Below are 15,244 nucleotides of genomic sequence, written 5' to 3'. Positions count from 1 at the left end.
TGGTCTTTCGAACTGGGGCAATCTCAGCTACTAATGTAGGAAAAATCAATGCTCTGCTCCTCTCAGAGCAATGATGGGACAACCCATAATCTGACTTTCAATGCAATCAGAGCCTTCTTGCTAGCTAACTGCGTATCTCCCACAGCCTTATCTTGCCTTGTTCATTTGCCACGGCCAGCATATCTGCAGTAGGCGACCAAGCAACGGCGGTGATCCTCCCAAGCGGTGTCGAGCTTGTAGGCCAATTTCGATACACAGTACAGCTTGGCAGGTGAATCAATCTCAGTGCATCTCTCTTCCACCTGCTAGCCATGCACAAAACTTGTCCATCTTGCGAGAATTCTAAATGTGAAGTTGGCGTTGTCAGTTGGTCGAATGCCCTCACTGGATTTGGCCGCGCAGGCACGCTTTCTGCACTCCATTTTCGTCGATCGTAGATATTGACGATACCACTTGAGCTGCCGACTGCCACCCATCTGTCATTTCCCAGCGCCTTAGACCCCCCTCCATGTCCCCCCAATGCCACGACCGTAGTTCCTATAGCGCCTTCGTCTATCCACCTTGCAACAGCTCGTCTTTCTCGTCCGTCCCACTCGACGACTTCGCCTCCTTTACCAACGACCACCAAGCCTTCTCCGTCGCCCCACCAATCAAAATCTGCAACACCTCCTTTGCCTTCAACCCTCACCTCTGCAACCCATTGGCAGCTACTTGCATCGAGAACGTTTATCGTGCCACCACATTTTCGGCCAGAGCCCACAAAACCTATCCAACGGCCACACGGGCTCAGCTTGAAGCGCTCCATACTGCGCTGTACCTCGCCATGCCCAATCACTCGAGATACCTTCTCTACCTTTCCAGTGTCCAGATCCCAGGTATGAAAATAACGGCGACGGCCAGAGAGAAATATTTTGTTGCCAGCTGGGGGGTGGAAAAGTGAAGTTGTGAGAGGAGTGGAGCTTAGGTGTAGAGTTGTAAGCACCGGATTTGGATTTGGAAGGTGCGGAGAGACATGGTGGAGGAAGAGCATAGAAGAGGGTCCGGAAGAGAGGAGAAGAGAGTGGACGGGGTGAAAGTCGAGATTTGTTATGGCGGACTGGGGGGGAGAGAGATTAGCAATGCCAGAAAGAGAGAAGAAGAGGAAAAAGACTTACAGGTTGGACGGTGCCGACATCCTTGGTACGATGGATGTCGATGACTTCTGGACGGAGCTTCTTGCGAATATTAGAGCTTGTAGGTATAAGTTGAATGAGACCATCGGTGTCCTGTAGAAGCTTGGCAAGTGGATGGGTGGATAGGTCGTCAGATCCGACGGACATGTCATCCGCGGAAGCATTGGCTTCGGAGCTTTCTGAAGCAGTTGACAATTTATTTCGTTTTCTTGATGCTACTTGTTCTGCGACAGTGGGATTTGCCCAGTCCGGTACTGGGTATAGTCGCTCGAATTGACGGCGTAGTCGTTTACTGTACTCCTTCCCATTGACCAGGTCCTCAAATTCAGTAGTTCTGAGTTTCCGCAGTCTAGGATTGGAGGCCAGGGAGACGACAATACGTTCGTCGTCGCTATCAACCCATGCCGCGGCGTTGCCGCCGTCTGACGACGTCGTGTCTTGGTCTGAATTCGATTGGGGTAAAAGGTCTGGGACATGCATAACGGACGGAGTGGAGTCGAGGAAAAACAGCTGGAAGGACGTGAGCGAAAGCAAGTCCGATGGGCAGTTGAACTTTACAAACATCGGTATCATCAAGGCCTTCCAGATTTCCTTCTCCCAAGCCATCTTGAGCTTGTTGACGGTCACCGTCCACCAGGTCTCGAAGATCAGTACTAGCATCTCTGTGTGATTTCAGTCCTTCATGAAAGCCTGCCTTATCACCAAATACCATCTTCTCAAGCTTCATTTCGACCTCATCCTTCTCCATAGTTTCATCACTGTCGAGTCCTTCGAAGTCATCGATCATCTCGTCGAGCACTGGGGTAATTGGCCGCTGGACTGGCTTATGGGCATTCGAGAGAGGCATTGTTTCGAAGAATAAATGTCTAAGGGATTCAGGAATGTAAACGTATTAGTTTCCACTTGCTTTAACTCGAATGAAAATCAAAATCTTAACAGCGATGGAGAGGGTCCGGCTTGTAAGGATTTCATTTATAGGAATGCCAAGAATTCCAGAGGATTGGAGTTGCCTGGCTCCGCTCGGATCTGGTCAACGTGATGGCTACTATTGCTCTATTCAACTACTGTATTGAACAGACTACTCCAAAAAGTAATTTGGTCCTGCAGTCGAGGGAATGCAGTGAATCGTGAATCTCGAGTCTCGATATTTCAAGTGCTATGTACCGGTTTACGAGACCAGAAGTGCTTTTGAGACTAGGAGTCCGAATCTGACATTGGACTGTCAATTTGAGATTGCTGGCTTCCAGCGCCTGACAGGAGCCTACGGCATTGTAGGTTCGCTTGAAACCTTCGAGTACGAGCCAAAGACTTGCTACCGTTGTAGCTTTTCAAATCTGAAAATGATCTCATGTGGAGCAGTAGTCTACCGTCAGAATCAACAGCAGAACGCAGTGTGCACTGCGCCTACTCCTCGAGGTACGAAATTATACCCCAGAGATCAGCACTGTACCGTCTTCGTGATCATCATCTCCACGCCGGACGGTGGTCAAATTCCAGCGCCAACTACCTGTGGCAAGCTGCGGGAGACCGGGAATAAAGTGGCCAAAGCGAATGCTGTTGTTGATTAGCATCTGCAAGCTGGTCTATGCGCCTTGTTTCAGCCTCTTTACAGCAGCCAGCCCGGGTTCTGGATGTCTAGATCGTCGCGCGTTGCGGGATTTTGCTGGAAATAATATATTTTGGAAAGGGCCAGGGTCCACCTTATCATTGGCATCCATGTGCGGTTGGCCATGGCTTCGCAGTTTAATGATAAACGGGATTACTCGTCCCAAACTGATCACACATACGCTTGCTCCCAGTCAAATAGCCATTATTGCCGATAAGACAAAGGGACAGATGCCTTTTATCCAGATGTCACTGCGTAATCGAAAAGTGCTCGTTATCTCAACTCGAAGCCGACCTGGGCTGTAGGTTCATAATCAGAGCAAAAAACAAACGAACAACAACCCATCCATCTTCTATCACGTCTTTTGCCGAGAACGCTAGAGCGACCATTCCACAAAGAGAATGGTTCGAATTGATCAGGGCAGCGCTTCCATTCGCCACCTGCTGGTCGCTAACAAATAGCTACCTATCATTGGGGTTCCTGTAAAAGGGTGGTGAAAATGATAGCATTGAATATTTTTCAAACATACTTCAAATGCGTGTATATCAAACACGTTTCAATTACGATTAGTACCTTTCGCCACGTGTGTCGGCTGGGTATGAGCATCGACCATACGCAGAAAGGGTGCTCAGTCGCTACAGTTTCCGTCCTTGGATGCGTGCTGACCAACTCGCGATGCGCATGTTGGCAATGAACGATGTAGATGTCAGGAATTATTGGACAAGTGCCTATCGAATCAGACAAGCTCGGGAGTTGGCAAAGCTGATAGGATGCGGAGTAAGATCCGGGTAAGCTGGTGATCCAAAGACCTAAAAGGAATAATTTCCTACCCCAAGCTCCCATCTGAGCGTGCAGAACGCACCATCTATTAGCCGCCTGCGCTTCGCTAAGTTCCGGGGTAGCGGCGTTCCACTTGTATACCTGTTAGGCCCGGCGATTGCTAGACCTTATCAACGCATTGCGGAGATTTATTGAGATCGCTCCAGGCCAAGCGACGGGCGTCACGCCAACCCTGGTTGCCATCCAGTTCAGGGGTGCTATGTTGTTCCATCGGAAAGCCTTTCACCGGACACCCGTCTTCCAAAGTATGAGACTGATGAGGTCAATGCATGAGAAGCTAACGTCGGCTACCATGATACGCGCAGTACCTCAGCTTAGCTTCCCAACCCCATGATTCGAATGGACTTGGGATAGCGGGTAAGGAACAGGCACAAACAGTCCATGGCAGATCAAAGGCTGCTCTTCTAGGCATGACAGAGATTTTCAGACGCAATACTGCAACAGGGTCGGTTCGGCGGACAGTAGCATTCTTAGAGCGCAGAGCCAGGGAGAATGCAATCAGAGTTGAAGGCAAAACTATTGGAGGCATATTCTTGCGACTGATAGCATAAGTATAAATTTGTCCCGACTTCCAGCCACAGAGTCGCACACGGAAGCCCTTTGATTGCTCAAGAACCTATTAAGGACGGCAAAAGTTTGTTGTGTATATCTGTCCTGCTGTGTATCAGCCGTGGTCTCTCTATTTGGTGCTTACTTCTATTTGTTTGATACTTCTTCTACTTGAAGCCGGCGTTGGTGTTGGTGTTGGTGGTGAATGCGAGGAAAGGGTTGGTCTTCTTGCCCTTATCTTTTTAGCGGCAACGGTTTCCTTATCAGATCGGGCTAAGGCACGTAAAAATGCCTTGTCCAGCGGATAGGAGTGGGGAGGATGTCGTTCAAATTCAAGTCCAAAGATTTCAGTTGGTCGACAACAATGATGCCAATCACGTCAATTGCGCCTCCACCACCAACAACAGAAATTTCTTGACCGCCTCCAAGCTCACACCCCACCACCTACCAATTCGAAGCCTTGATCTCAACGCTGCAGCGAATCCATTGACCTCCAACGGCGCTTTCTGGTCTCCTCTCAAAGCGATCCCTCTCGCGTCCTACTACAAGCTTCATCGCGTGCCCTCGCTATCAACCATGACCGAGTCCGACTTAGACGATATGGACACCGTTCAATTGCCTCAGAGCGAATCGACTGCAGAGCCGACGGAGCAAATATCTGAGAATGGAGTTCAAAACGCAGTCAAATTGCCTCGCAGAGAATCTACATCAGAGCCTCCAGAGAGACTGCCAGAGAACGGGGTGCACAACAGGATTCTGGAGCAAGTTGTTCGCACTCCGGGCCGTCAGCCTTCTCCGCAACCCACACATCTCAGCATTCCAGGTCCAAGTCAGCACAAGGTGCTGCATGAGGAAGGTTCCGGCTACGTCGCTCCCAAGTTCGAGGGCAAGGAGTTGCAGATGGATCAGGGTATGCCATTCCCGAGCATAAATTTTGAGGAGTTAATGGACAGTGCTGACATGCCATTACTACAGTAATGGATCAGATTGAAGAGAAAGGCTTCATACCGCCAGAATTCGTCGAATCTGAGACCAATTGGTTCTACAACGAATTGGGTATCGATGACATGTACTTTCAAACAGAGACTGTCCCAGCTATCGTAAACCACATACTCTCACTCTACGCAGGGAAGGTAGCAGCATTTGCTCGAGACGATGGTCGCTTGGAGATTCGGCTTGACAAAGAGGCTGCCGATCACGCCGTATACATAGACACCAGCATGCCCGGTGTCAGCGTAGTAGATGGCCCAAGGTACGAGCAGCGAATCGACGAAAAGTACGTCAACGGCTCTACAAGCGACAACAGCTACCGAGTAGAGACCTTCCGCTCCGGGAGTCATCTTCCTGGAGAGAAAGATCAACAGCTGCGTTGCTACTTCGTATACAAATGCAACTTCGCCAACCCTAGCCCTGGCTCGGAAGAGACCAGATTGGATATCATAGGGGAAAAGCGGTTCCTGCAGAAGGCTACACAGAACACCAAGGACATTTATCAAGAAGTCATGAACAACGCTGTGGGGCGAACTGGACCTGTCATTGAGATGTTCGAGATGGAAGCCAGTAGAGAGAAAAGACTTGTCATAGCATATCGACAAGGTTCTGCGATGGGCATGTTTAGTGCTCTCTCTGACCTATACCATTACTATGGCTGCACGAGCTCGAGAAAGTACGTGGAGCAATTCTCGAACGGGATTACGATCATGTCCATCTACCTACGACCCCTTCCACAAACGGCCTCCAACTCGAAGCATCCGCCAATCGAAGCCTCGATCCACCAGATAATGAAGGAATTCTCTCTGCTGTACTGCATACCCCAGAACAAGTTCCAAGGACACTTCGCAAGCGGCCGACTGAGCTTACAGGAGACTATTTACGCACACTGTGTATGGGTGTTTGTCGGCCATTTCTTGAACCGTCTGGGATCGGAATATGCTTCGCTTGCCTCTTTGCTAGATCCAAACAATAGCGTCCATGCGGAAATGCTGTCCAAGATCAAACGTCGTCTTAGGACAGAGACATTTACCTCGGACTACATCCTTGAGATAATCAACAAGTACCCCGATCTGGTACGATCACTGTATTTGGCCTTTGCTAACACCCACTATGTTCAGACGAGAGGCGAGCAAGACGACTTCATTCCTACGCTCAGCTACCTGCGCCTCAAGGTTGACGTTGTCCTTGACGATACTCAGCTCAAGTCACTGATCTCAAAGACCGCCATGAATGAGCATGATCAGATGGTTATGACCGCCTTCAGAGTCTTCAACGCTGGCGTTCTCAAGACCAACTTCTATACTCCAACAAAAGTTGCGTTGAGTTTCCGGCTCAATCCCAATTTTCTCCCTGAAGTTGAATATCCTCAGCCATTGTATGGCATGTTTCTCGTCATCAGCTCGGAGTTCCGAGGCTTTCACCTTCGCTTTCGCGACATCGCCCGCGGCGGCATTCGCATTGTTAAGTCCAGAAATCGTGAAGCATATTCTATCAACGCCAGATCCCTTTTCGACGAGAACTACAATCTCGCAAACACTCAGCAACGCAAGAACAAAGACATTCCCGAAGGAGGGTCCAAGGGTGTCATTCTACTAGATGTGCACCACCAAGATAAGGTCAAAGTGGCCTTCGAGAAGTACATTGATAGCATCATGGATCTTCTACTACCTCCAACAAGCCCGGGAATCAAAGACCCAATCGTCGATCTCCATGGCCAGCAAGAAATCTTATTCATGGGCCCAGACGAAAATACCGCAGATCTGGTCAATTGGGCAACAGAACACGCCAGGGCAAGAGGAGCGCCGTGGTGGAAATCATTCTTCACCGGAAAGTCTCCTAAGCTGGGAGGAATTCCTCACGACGTTTATGGAATGACAACATTGTCGGTGCGAGAGTATGTTCAGGGCATATACCGGAAACTTAGTCTACAACCCAACGCAGTTCGGAAATTACAGACTGGTGGACCGGACGGCGACCTTGGGTCCAACGAGATCTTACTTGGCAACGAGAAATACACAGCAATTGTCGATGGTGCAGGCGTGCTTGTCGATCCAACTGGCCTGGACAATGTGGAGCTCGTCCGGCTGGCAAGGAAGCGTGCCATGATATCCGAGTTCGATGTCACAAAGCTTTCTGCTGACGGATACCGAGTCTTGGTAGACGAGACGAGCATCACACTACCGTCCGGAGAGACTGTTAACAATGGCATGATCTTCCGCAATACGTTTCATTTGCGCGGTGAAAAGCAATTCGACGTCTTCGTGCCTTGCGGTGGCAGGCCAGAGTCCATCGACTTGAGTACCGTCAACAAACTCATTGTCGATGGCAAAAGCACCATTCCGTACATCGTTGAAGGTGCCAACCTATTCATCACGCAGGACGCCAAGCTGCGGCTCGAGAAGGCTGGTTGCATATTGTACAAGGATGCCTCGGCGAACAAAGGGGGGGTCACATCTTCATCCCTTGAGGTCCTTGCATCATTGTCTTTCGATGAGCAGGGTTTCGTGGAGAACATGTGCATACGTGATGATGGTACGGCGCCACCATTCTATGACGCCTACGTCAAAGAGGTACAGGAAACGATCAAGCGTAATGCGGCACTAGAATTCGAAGCTATTTGGCGAGAACATCAGCAGACTGCCATCGCACGAAGCACTCTGAGCGATACTTTGAGTGTCGCCATTACTAAGCTTGACGAAGAGTTGCAGAAGCAAGACCTCTGGAAAAACATCGAGCTCCGAGACGCAGTACTCGAGGACGCGCTACCAAAATTGCTCCTCGAGAAGATTGGGTTGAGTACCATCATCGAACGTGTAAGTCCATTACCCCGGAGTCGATGAGGCTCTGTGCTGATCATTCTAGGTTCCCGACAACTATCTTCGCGCGATATTTGGCAGTTATTTGGCCAGTCGATTTGTGTACGAGCATGGCAGTAGCCCCAGTCAATTCGCGTTTTTTGACTTGTGAGTAAACGTGTCCCCAGCGATAGCATGGCCGTTAACATGTGCGCAGTATGTCCAAGAGAATGGCAAGGTTGAAGCAATAGCGCGAGCTTGCATCAAAAGAGAATGGCGGCTCATGGGATGCGAGTATACTTGTAGGCTACAGTACAATAAACACGTGGTGGATTGGGGAGGCTTGCTGCTTGCGACAGCATTAGTCTAGTACGAAGATGAAGGCATGCAATTACTATTATAGATACCTTACCAAATTAAAGAGTGGATTCGACAGCGGCATTGTCATTGGAATGTACGAGTAGCCGCGCAATACGCATACCCCCGACTGTTTTTGTTTTGATATTATTGATCAACCATGCGCCTCGAGCCCCTTGTCCTCGTCTCTTGAAACCTGCACCTTCCAACATCAACAAACATTTCCCCCTCACCATACAATTTTCCCAACGCTTCTCAGTCGCACAACTCCAACATACCACCAAGATAGTGTTCCGAAATTCTTTGGACTCTTCATCTGTCAGCTTTCCCCCAACCTCTGTTTCTGTGAAAGTAAGTCCCGTGATACCTACCGAATGTAAACAAGTCCGGCAACGCGCCTCCGACCCCACCAATACCATCCACTACAAACCCTTTACTAACTCACCTCTCAGACTCCGCATCTTCTTCACCTGTCCGCCCCAACCTCCGGCAATGGCAAAGACAAAGGAAGTTCGCGAAGGTAACCGCCCGGGACTTCGGAAAAACAGAACACCCCGCGTGCTTTTCGCCATCGAGGACGTAGCGCCTAAGCCTAAGTCAACCTCCAAGAAATCCAGTGTCCCCAAGACGAAAGCGAACACATCCAAGCCACGCGCCAAGGCTGCGACCGCGGGACGCGTTGAGAAGAAGAAAGCTCCGGCGACCAAGAATAAAAGAACCCCCACTGTGACCGATAAGGTGAAAGGAGTTGTCGAGAAGGCTGTGGGCACGATTGAAGGCAAGCCGGCGAAGAAGGTATGCTGTTTCCATTCATCCTTGCCGTCCAGGAGCTGGAAGGCTATGCTTATGTCAACTTCTTTGGCGCGGTTGACCACAAATAGGCTAACGGTTACATCCAGGCTGCCGGCACGAAGAAGATCAAGGGCACTGATGGAAAGGGATCTGTCCGCGCGAAGAAAGCTTAGACGCACGTTCGCGACTTACGGATCATCGTTTCATCGTGCGGAAATGGTAGAAACAACCTTGGCTCTATCTGCGCATTTCGTCCTCCCTTGCGCTGCATGCACGCCTCTATATGTCTTTCTGGAAAGGGAAGCTATGCGCAGGATGTGATGACGGTCTTGGCCAATGGTGGGTGTGCTACAATACGTCGCTTGTTTACATTTCTGGCGAGGGCAGGGACGAGTCAGGAGTGGCGGCGTGTCCTTTCACGTTGGAAATGTACGATACCCTTTGGTTATGTTCACAGGAGTATTTGATGGCTTCTCCTTTTCCTTTGCTCATGTATTCATGATTTGAGGTCATCTTCGGTCTTGTTTCTTTCTGTGGAGACGTTGTTTGTTAAGGTAGCGCAGGGACTATTCCTCGTTTCATTGCTTCATCGGTGTGTTCGTTAGGGAACAAGACTATAATGTTTCAAAACGTGGTAGAGGCAATCCCAATACTCTAGTCATAAGTATGATAATGTAAACTTCAATATCAGGCCTTCCGATCAGGCTGTGGAGTATCACCACCTACTAACTCCACGTGACCAAAACGTATAGTCGGACCCAGGACGCCTTTCAAACCGCCATAAGCACTCGGAGTATCATCATGCTCATCCCCAAATGCCCTGAAACCGCGGATCAATCACACACGCCAGAATACCACATTACGGCCTTCCCCTTCTCCGGAGCCCATACTCTTCGGCCTGGAGCTCCTTGATTAATCTCATACTCTCTTCGTCGGCCATATTCTCCGAACCTATTCTCGCTTTACGCTTCTGATCTGAAAATGGATCTGCCATTACTGGCGACGCCGCCTTATCACGTGCATTTTCCCCGTACGAGCTACTGCTAGCTCTTCTCATTGATCCCGACTCTGGGGTATATCGCTGCGTCTGCTTGGGTTGACTCGAGGAATGTCTCGATGAAACTGTCGAGGATTTCCATCCGACATGTGCGTTGATTGGACTGATACCAGCATCATCGTGTGACGAGGCTGGGGGGGAGACCAACGACGAAGCGGGTGGTTCGAAGTTTTCTCTAGACTCTAACGTCGCCGCGCTGACCTCAATGTCAGGTGCAGGACAAGAATCGGTGATCTGCCATTGGTCTGCAACTTTGTCCGAGATTTCTTTCATATATCTGTGAGGCGATCCCGCGCTCAGGCCAACAGACTGTTCGAGGGGAACTGGGACCGTCGTCTGCTCTTCATGCTGAATGCTGTTCGCACTATCCTCAAAAAGTGCTGGATCAAGCGGGAATGGCTCCCCAGATGACGCTTGTGGGACAACGTCTGGCAAGCTCGGAATGCTAGGTTCCTGAACCACTGGACTTGTGGGTCGTGCTATCATGTTCGCGATGGGCGCTGGTCGCCTCGTTTGCTCCTCGAATGCTAGTACAGTCGGCACTCGTTGTTGCTGTTTGACATTACGTTTACGGACAGCCCCTTGCACATGCTTCTTGGGGGTAGAAGCTTCATTGATTTGAGTGTTCAACTTCCGCGCATGAGGCCTTGGGATCGCAGACTCGCGCACCTTGACGGGATCTTCATTGCCATGTTCATCGTGTATACAACGACGCTATATATGCGTAAGTGACACGCAAATAAAAGATGGTGGATACGGTACTGACCTTGCTTTTACGGCATTCATTGCATGCTTTATGTCTTGGTCGAGCTAGTAAAGCGTTGCCTGAAAAGGAGTCAAGACCTTTATCAATTGTCGCGGGCATCGATTCCTCAACCTTAGAGAATATTGAGATGGCTCCCTCGGCCGAGAGATTCGATTGAGAGGCCAGATCATCAGCTTGATACGAGTATCCGTCGTTGAAATGCGCTGTTGAAGTTGTTTCGGGAACGAGGGCTAGAATTCCATCATTAGATTCTGGGGTTCTGCTGTTGGAAGTAGGCGAAAGTGTTGAGTCTTGCCGGTCATCTGGACCTGGCCTGAGCGACGAGGTGGGGTACTGCAACGATGTGCCCAGATCTGTTGAGACACTTCCCAAAACATCGATTTGAGTAGAAGGCATTGACAATGAAACCTGGTCCTTATGCTTGCAGGCTCGCCTTCTTTTACGGCAAGACTCACAAGCAGTCTTTCTATGGGACGTTCCATTCGTACCTCCTGACGACGTCCTAGGTTTCTTCGGATTGTTATGGCGTATTGGATCGTTTTGGCCATGCGCGATCGATAGTGCTGCACCTCCTGGCGAGTCTAGTAGCACTTCTGAGGCTGCTTGTTGAGACTGCATGCGTGCTGATTGTCGTCTGGGTGCTTGAAGTGCAGCCTCCCGGTCGAGCTTTTTCATCGCAGCTGCACTCAATCTGTCAGGCGCAAGCGTCTCTGGTTCAGCATCAGGATAGGCCCAATGTGGAATTGGCTCATTGCCGCGCTTCCAAGCACACCACGCAGCAAACCTTTTCAGAACGTCGAGTGGCTCGCCGTGGCCTCTAGGGATTGACTTCTTCACTGCATTGCGTGTCTCTGCAGATATGCCATCCGTGATACTACCGATATCGATCAACGCCGTCCTTAGCAGGTAACGCGTCAGGTCGGGCAATCCATCAAGTTCCGATTGAGAGTAGTATCTTTTATGATAGTTTTCCACACCAGGCCGAGAGTTCTCACCCCACGAGTCAAACTCATTATGAGCTGGCTGCTGGCGGACGAAAGTGTCACCAGCGTGAAGCAACTCCTTGACTTTCCTAGGTAAGGGGTCGTCCTCGAGGTAACGTAGAGCAGTGTACCAATGAAGCTTCTGGAAGTGAGGGTATCTAAACTTCCTAGCAACTCCGGTAGCCTTCTCAACCTGAGCAACTCGTAGCTGCATTCCAAAGTTCAGACGCGTGAGGAAATTGCCTCCGATGACCAAGCTATCTTCAGGAGTCCATACAGCATGAATCCATCCTGCTGGAATCAACATGGTGTCCCCTTCTGAAAGGTCGACACGATAGCACTCCTTGGTTTGATCGCCTAGAAAAGTCCAATTCTGCGCAGGTGACATACACCATTCCTCGTATTTCTTCAAATGTTTCTCTTTAGGTGGGATGAAGATGAACGTTTTCTTGCCCTTCAGTATGTGATAGAAGACCGATGAGCCACCAAAATCGATGTGAAAATCCGTAAAGCAATCCGCAACGGACATCAAACAGTAAAATTGTACCCTGGGATATTCCCCCTTGGCCAGCAACTCCTCTGGCCAGACTGAGTCTTGCAGATCGAGGTCCCGCACAATCTGTGGTCGTCTGATTAGGCGTCCCAGCTTGCTTTGAGAGACTTCTAAACTGATGACGTTCCGTACAACCTTGTTGTTCGGGTTTTCATAATAGTCTACCCATCGTCTCATATTCCATTTCTTATTCTCGCCATTCTGGGACTTGACATCGATTACCTCTACCTTCTCATCTTGGCCGTAGAGCTCTGCAACTTGTCTAACTGTCAGTCCTTGGGGGATGACCATGTCGAGAGCATCTTGTCCCTGGTCTAATACGGCTTCAGGCTCTGTATGGCGAGAGAACCAGTCTTCGGCAACGTCATTGTTGTCTAAGGGATTGGGCGAAGACGCATCGTTGGGCTGCCTTGTCGCTGCAGCATTTGAGTTTTCACTTGTCTTTGGTCGAGGATTGAAGCAAGCTGGTACTACGATAGGTTCCCTCATGCCTGTGCCTTTCTCAAAGTACTCGGCCGTCACCAGGTCCGGACGCATTCTGGCAAAATTATCGGGTAAAAAGTTGATGGTGCCATCCTTAATTGGCTTAATGTAATGGTGTTCTGGCCGCTCATCAGAAGTCTTGATGACTCCTTGGTGCAGACCAGCATAGTCAATGGCACTGTGGGCACGGGACGATTTTCGGACATATGTTGTAGATCCGTACAGAGGCTTGCATTTTCGACATCTGTATTTGTCCACACTCCGCACTTCTCGGTCATTCTTGAAGCCCGCACAAGCAAAATGAAACCAAGATTTGCAACCATCACAGCTGATCCAGGACGTGGCATTATTATCGTTCTCAATGGCTGGGGAGTTGCGGCCAAAGTTGCAGGACGCACAAACAGCAGCTATGGTAACTGCTAGGCAAGGTTGACCTTTCGAAATGCTGACGTCGCTGGCGCTGATTGAAGATGCGTTGACTTCTTGCGCGGATTGTCTCGTGTTTTCTGCTTCTGCAGCCAAGGTTCCGTCCATGGTTCTCACTTGGTTTCCCAAAGCACCATGCATTGTACGTGGCTCGTGATCCACCACTTCCTCTTGAGGCTCCTCTGGAGCGCCAAGAACTTCCGAATCTTTGAGTATTGCGCTGTTGACACCTTTCTGCCCTTCTGATGCTTGGACAGCATGTTCCAGTGCCTGTAAAACATCTTCCATTGGTTGCGTCGCGTCTACTTGCACCGGATCAGTTGGCATGTACCGCTTGTCAGATGAGACATCGTCGTGTGACTCATCGTTGAGACCGGCGCCAGAGCCGGTGATATGTTCCTTGACCTCTACATCGTTCTGCGGTTCAGAGTTCATGCCGGCGCCCGAGCTTCCGGTATATTCTTCAATCTCGGACCTTTCGAATGTCTCTGTCCTCGTATTGCCGGCACCTTTCTCAGAGGCCTCTGGCGGCATGTCCAGGTTACTCTGCTGTGCAATTGCCGCAGGTGACAAGTGCTTCGTTTCGATCTCGGGCTGATCAACGGTCGTGTGGGAATTCTCGTTGGCGGGATCGTTAGACATCCGGTGGTCCAGATCTGTCTCTTGCCAAGGGTCTGCTTCGGATGCGGGTCGCTTTTCATCGATCGCTCGTTCTCCATGCGAAGGCGTCTGCACTTCTACCTTTTTAACATTATCTGCAAAGTTCCAAGCCTTGCCTTCTGTGAAGCATCTCACAGCATCCTCAGGACTTTGTACGGTAGGCCCAGGTGAAACGTTCGATGATGGTCGAAAGGCATTGAGTGATAGCTCTATATTGGCTTGAGGAGATTCTTGGGGAGAACATACGAGCTTGGCTGCTTCATGGGCGAAGTTGAGCAGAAGCTCCGCCTCAAGTCTCCTGCTTTCTGGTGATTGCTCGTAGCTCGTGGCAGGTCTGTTGTTTGCCCCCGCCGTTGTCCGTGACCAGTCCGGCAGCGGTAACTTTTCCGATTTCGCGCGCTTAGAGGGGCGATCTGTATCGTGATATACATCATCGATGGATTGCGGCCCAGTGGAAGTGCTTGGCCGGTGATGCCTACTTGATTTGGTAGCCAGCGCTATCGAGGCAAAAGCGTCCATTGGACCCCCGGGCAGATGATCTTGCTCGCGCACATCGATATCGCTATAATCGTATAGGAAATATGATCTCTTGAGGCCCCCATTGCGATGCCCTGTGGTGTCTGAACGGCGTACTTCGTCCGCCGTGATCCCAGTGAGGATTGGGGAGATGGGCTCGAAAGCGTAACTAGGAGGCGATGGAGTGCGGTATCGAATAGGAGCAAAATCCGCGCTCCTCTTGAACGAGGAAGGCATGGCAAAGTTGATGGTAGATGATTGAAGTACGCGCTGTTGGGCGGCCTCGAAATTGGAGACAGCCCTGAGGTTGCAGCTCAGAGCAATGCAGCTGCGCTTCGCTTATCGAAGGGAAACATTGGTTTTTCATTCGCATGAAGCCAATATCAAGCTGCTCTGTGAAGTGAACGTGTTGTGAAGAAGTTGGTGGAGTTGCGGAGTAGATGGGGGGGTTAGACTCGGTACGAGTAGTGAGTCGTCCCATTGAAGGCTCACTAGCGTGTTGTAGGTTTTAGCCCTCGTAGTCCGCAGTGAATCGCTCATCAACAACATCATCCTCTTCCTATTATCTAATGTATAGAGGCTTCTATCCTACTTATTATACTGTGGGCCCCCAAATTTCGTCCGGTGCTTCACAACAAATTCGCAACAAAGGGTCCACTTGCCTCGCCCTGAGGTTCGCTAGCCTGGTGCTCTTGC

The 15,244-nt window shown here is 50.1% G+C and overlaps 4 protein-coding genes across 4 annotated transcripts; 2 read left to right on the top strand and 2 right to left on the bottom strand.

Annotated features, from left to right (window-relative positions):
- Nucleotides 1–124: 124 nt before the first annotated feature.
- On the bottom strand, nt 125–2,019 carry HO133_008087 (uncharacterized protein; the record flags this gene model as incomplete). Its single annotated transcript, XM_037298955.1, has 3 exons — nt 125–1,096; nt 1,155–1,682; nt 1,735–2,019. 3 exons carry the CDS (start codon nt 2,017–2,019, stop codon nt 125–127), a joined length of 1,785 nt encoding a protein of 594 aa, XP_037156291.1.
- Nucleotides 2,020–4,455: 2,436 nt separating this feature from the next.
- HO133_008086 (uncharacterized protein) lies at nt 4,456–8,127 on the top strand (the record flags this gene model as incomplete). Its single annotated transcript, XM_037298954.1, has 3 exons — nt 4,456–5,077; nt 5,143–7,973; nt 8,023–8,127. 3 exons carry the CDS (start codon nt 4,456–4,458, stop codon nt 8,125–8,127), a joined length of 3,558 nt encoding a protein of 1,185 aa, XP_037156290.1.
- Nucleotides 8,128–8,804: 677 nt separating this feature from the next.
- Nucleotides 8,805–9,277, top strand: HO133_008085 (uncharacterized protein; the record flags this gene model as incomplete). The annotated part of the gene is made up of 2 exons (XM_037298953.1): nt 8,805–9,107; nt 9,212–9,277. The coding sequence occupies 2 exons, from the start codon at nt 8,805–8,807 to the stop codon at nt 9,275–9,277; spliced, it is 369 nt and encodes a 122-aa protein (XP_037156289.1).
- Nucleotides 9,278–9,963: 686 nt separating this feature from the next.
- HO133_008084 (uncharacterized protein) lies at nt 9,964–14,785 on the bottom strand (the record flags this gene model as incomplete). Its single annotated transcript, XM_037298952.1, has 2 exons — nt 9,964–10,875; nt 10,928–14,785. 2 exons carry the CDS (start codon nt 14,783–14,785, stop codon nt 9,964–9,966), a joined length of 4,770 nt encoding a protein of 1,589 aa, XP_037156288.1.
- Nucleotides 14,786–15,244: the final 459 nt, after the last annotated feature.

This window comes from Letharia lupina (assembly GCF_014066315.1).
Source record: "Letharia lupina isolate WasteWater1 chromosome Unknown contig_4, whole genome shotgun sequence".
Classification (NCBI taxonomy): Eukaryota; Fungi; Ascomycota; class Lecanoromycetes; order Lecanorales; family Parmeliaceae; genus Letharia; species Letharia lupina.
This window is presented reverse-complemented; position numbering and strand designations above follow the sequence as displayed.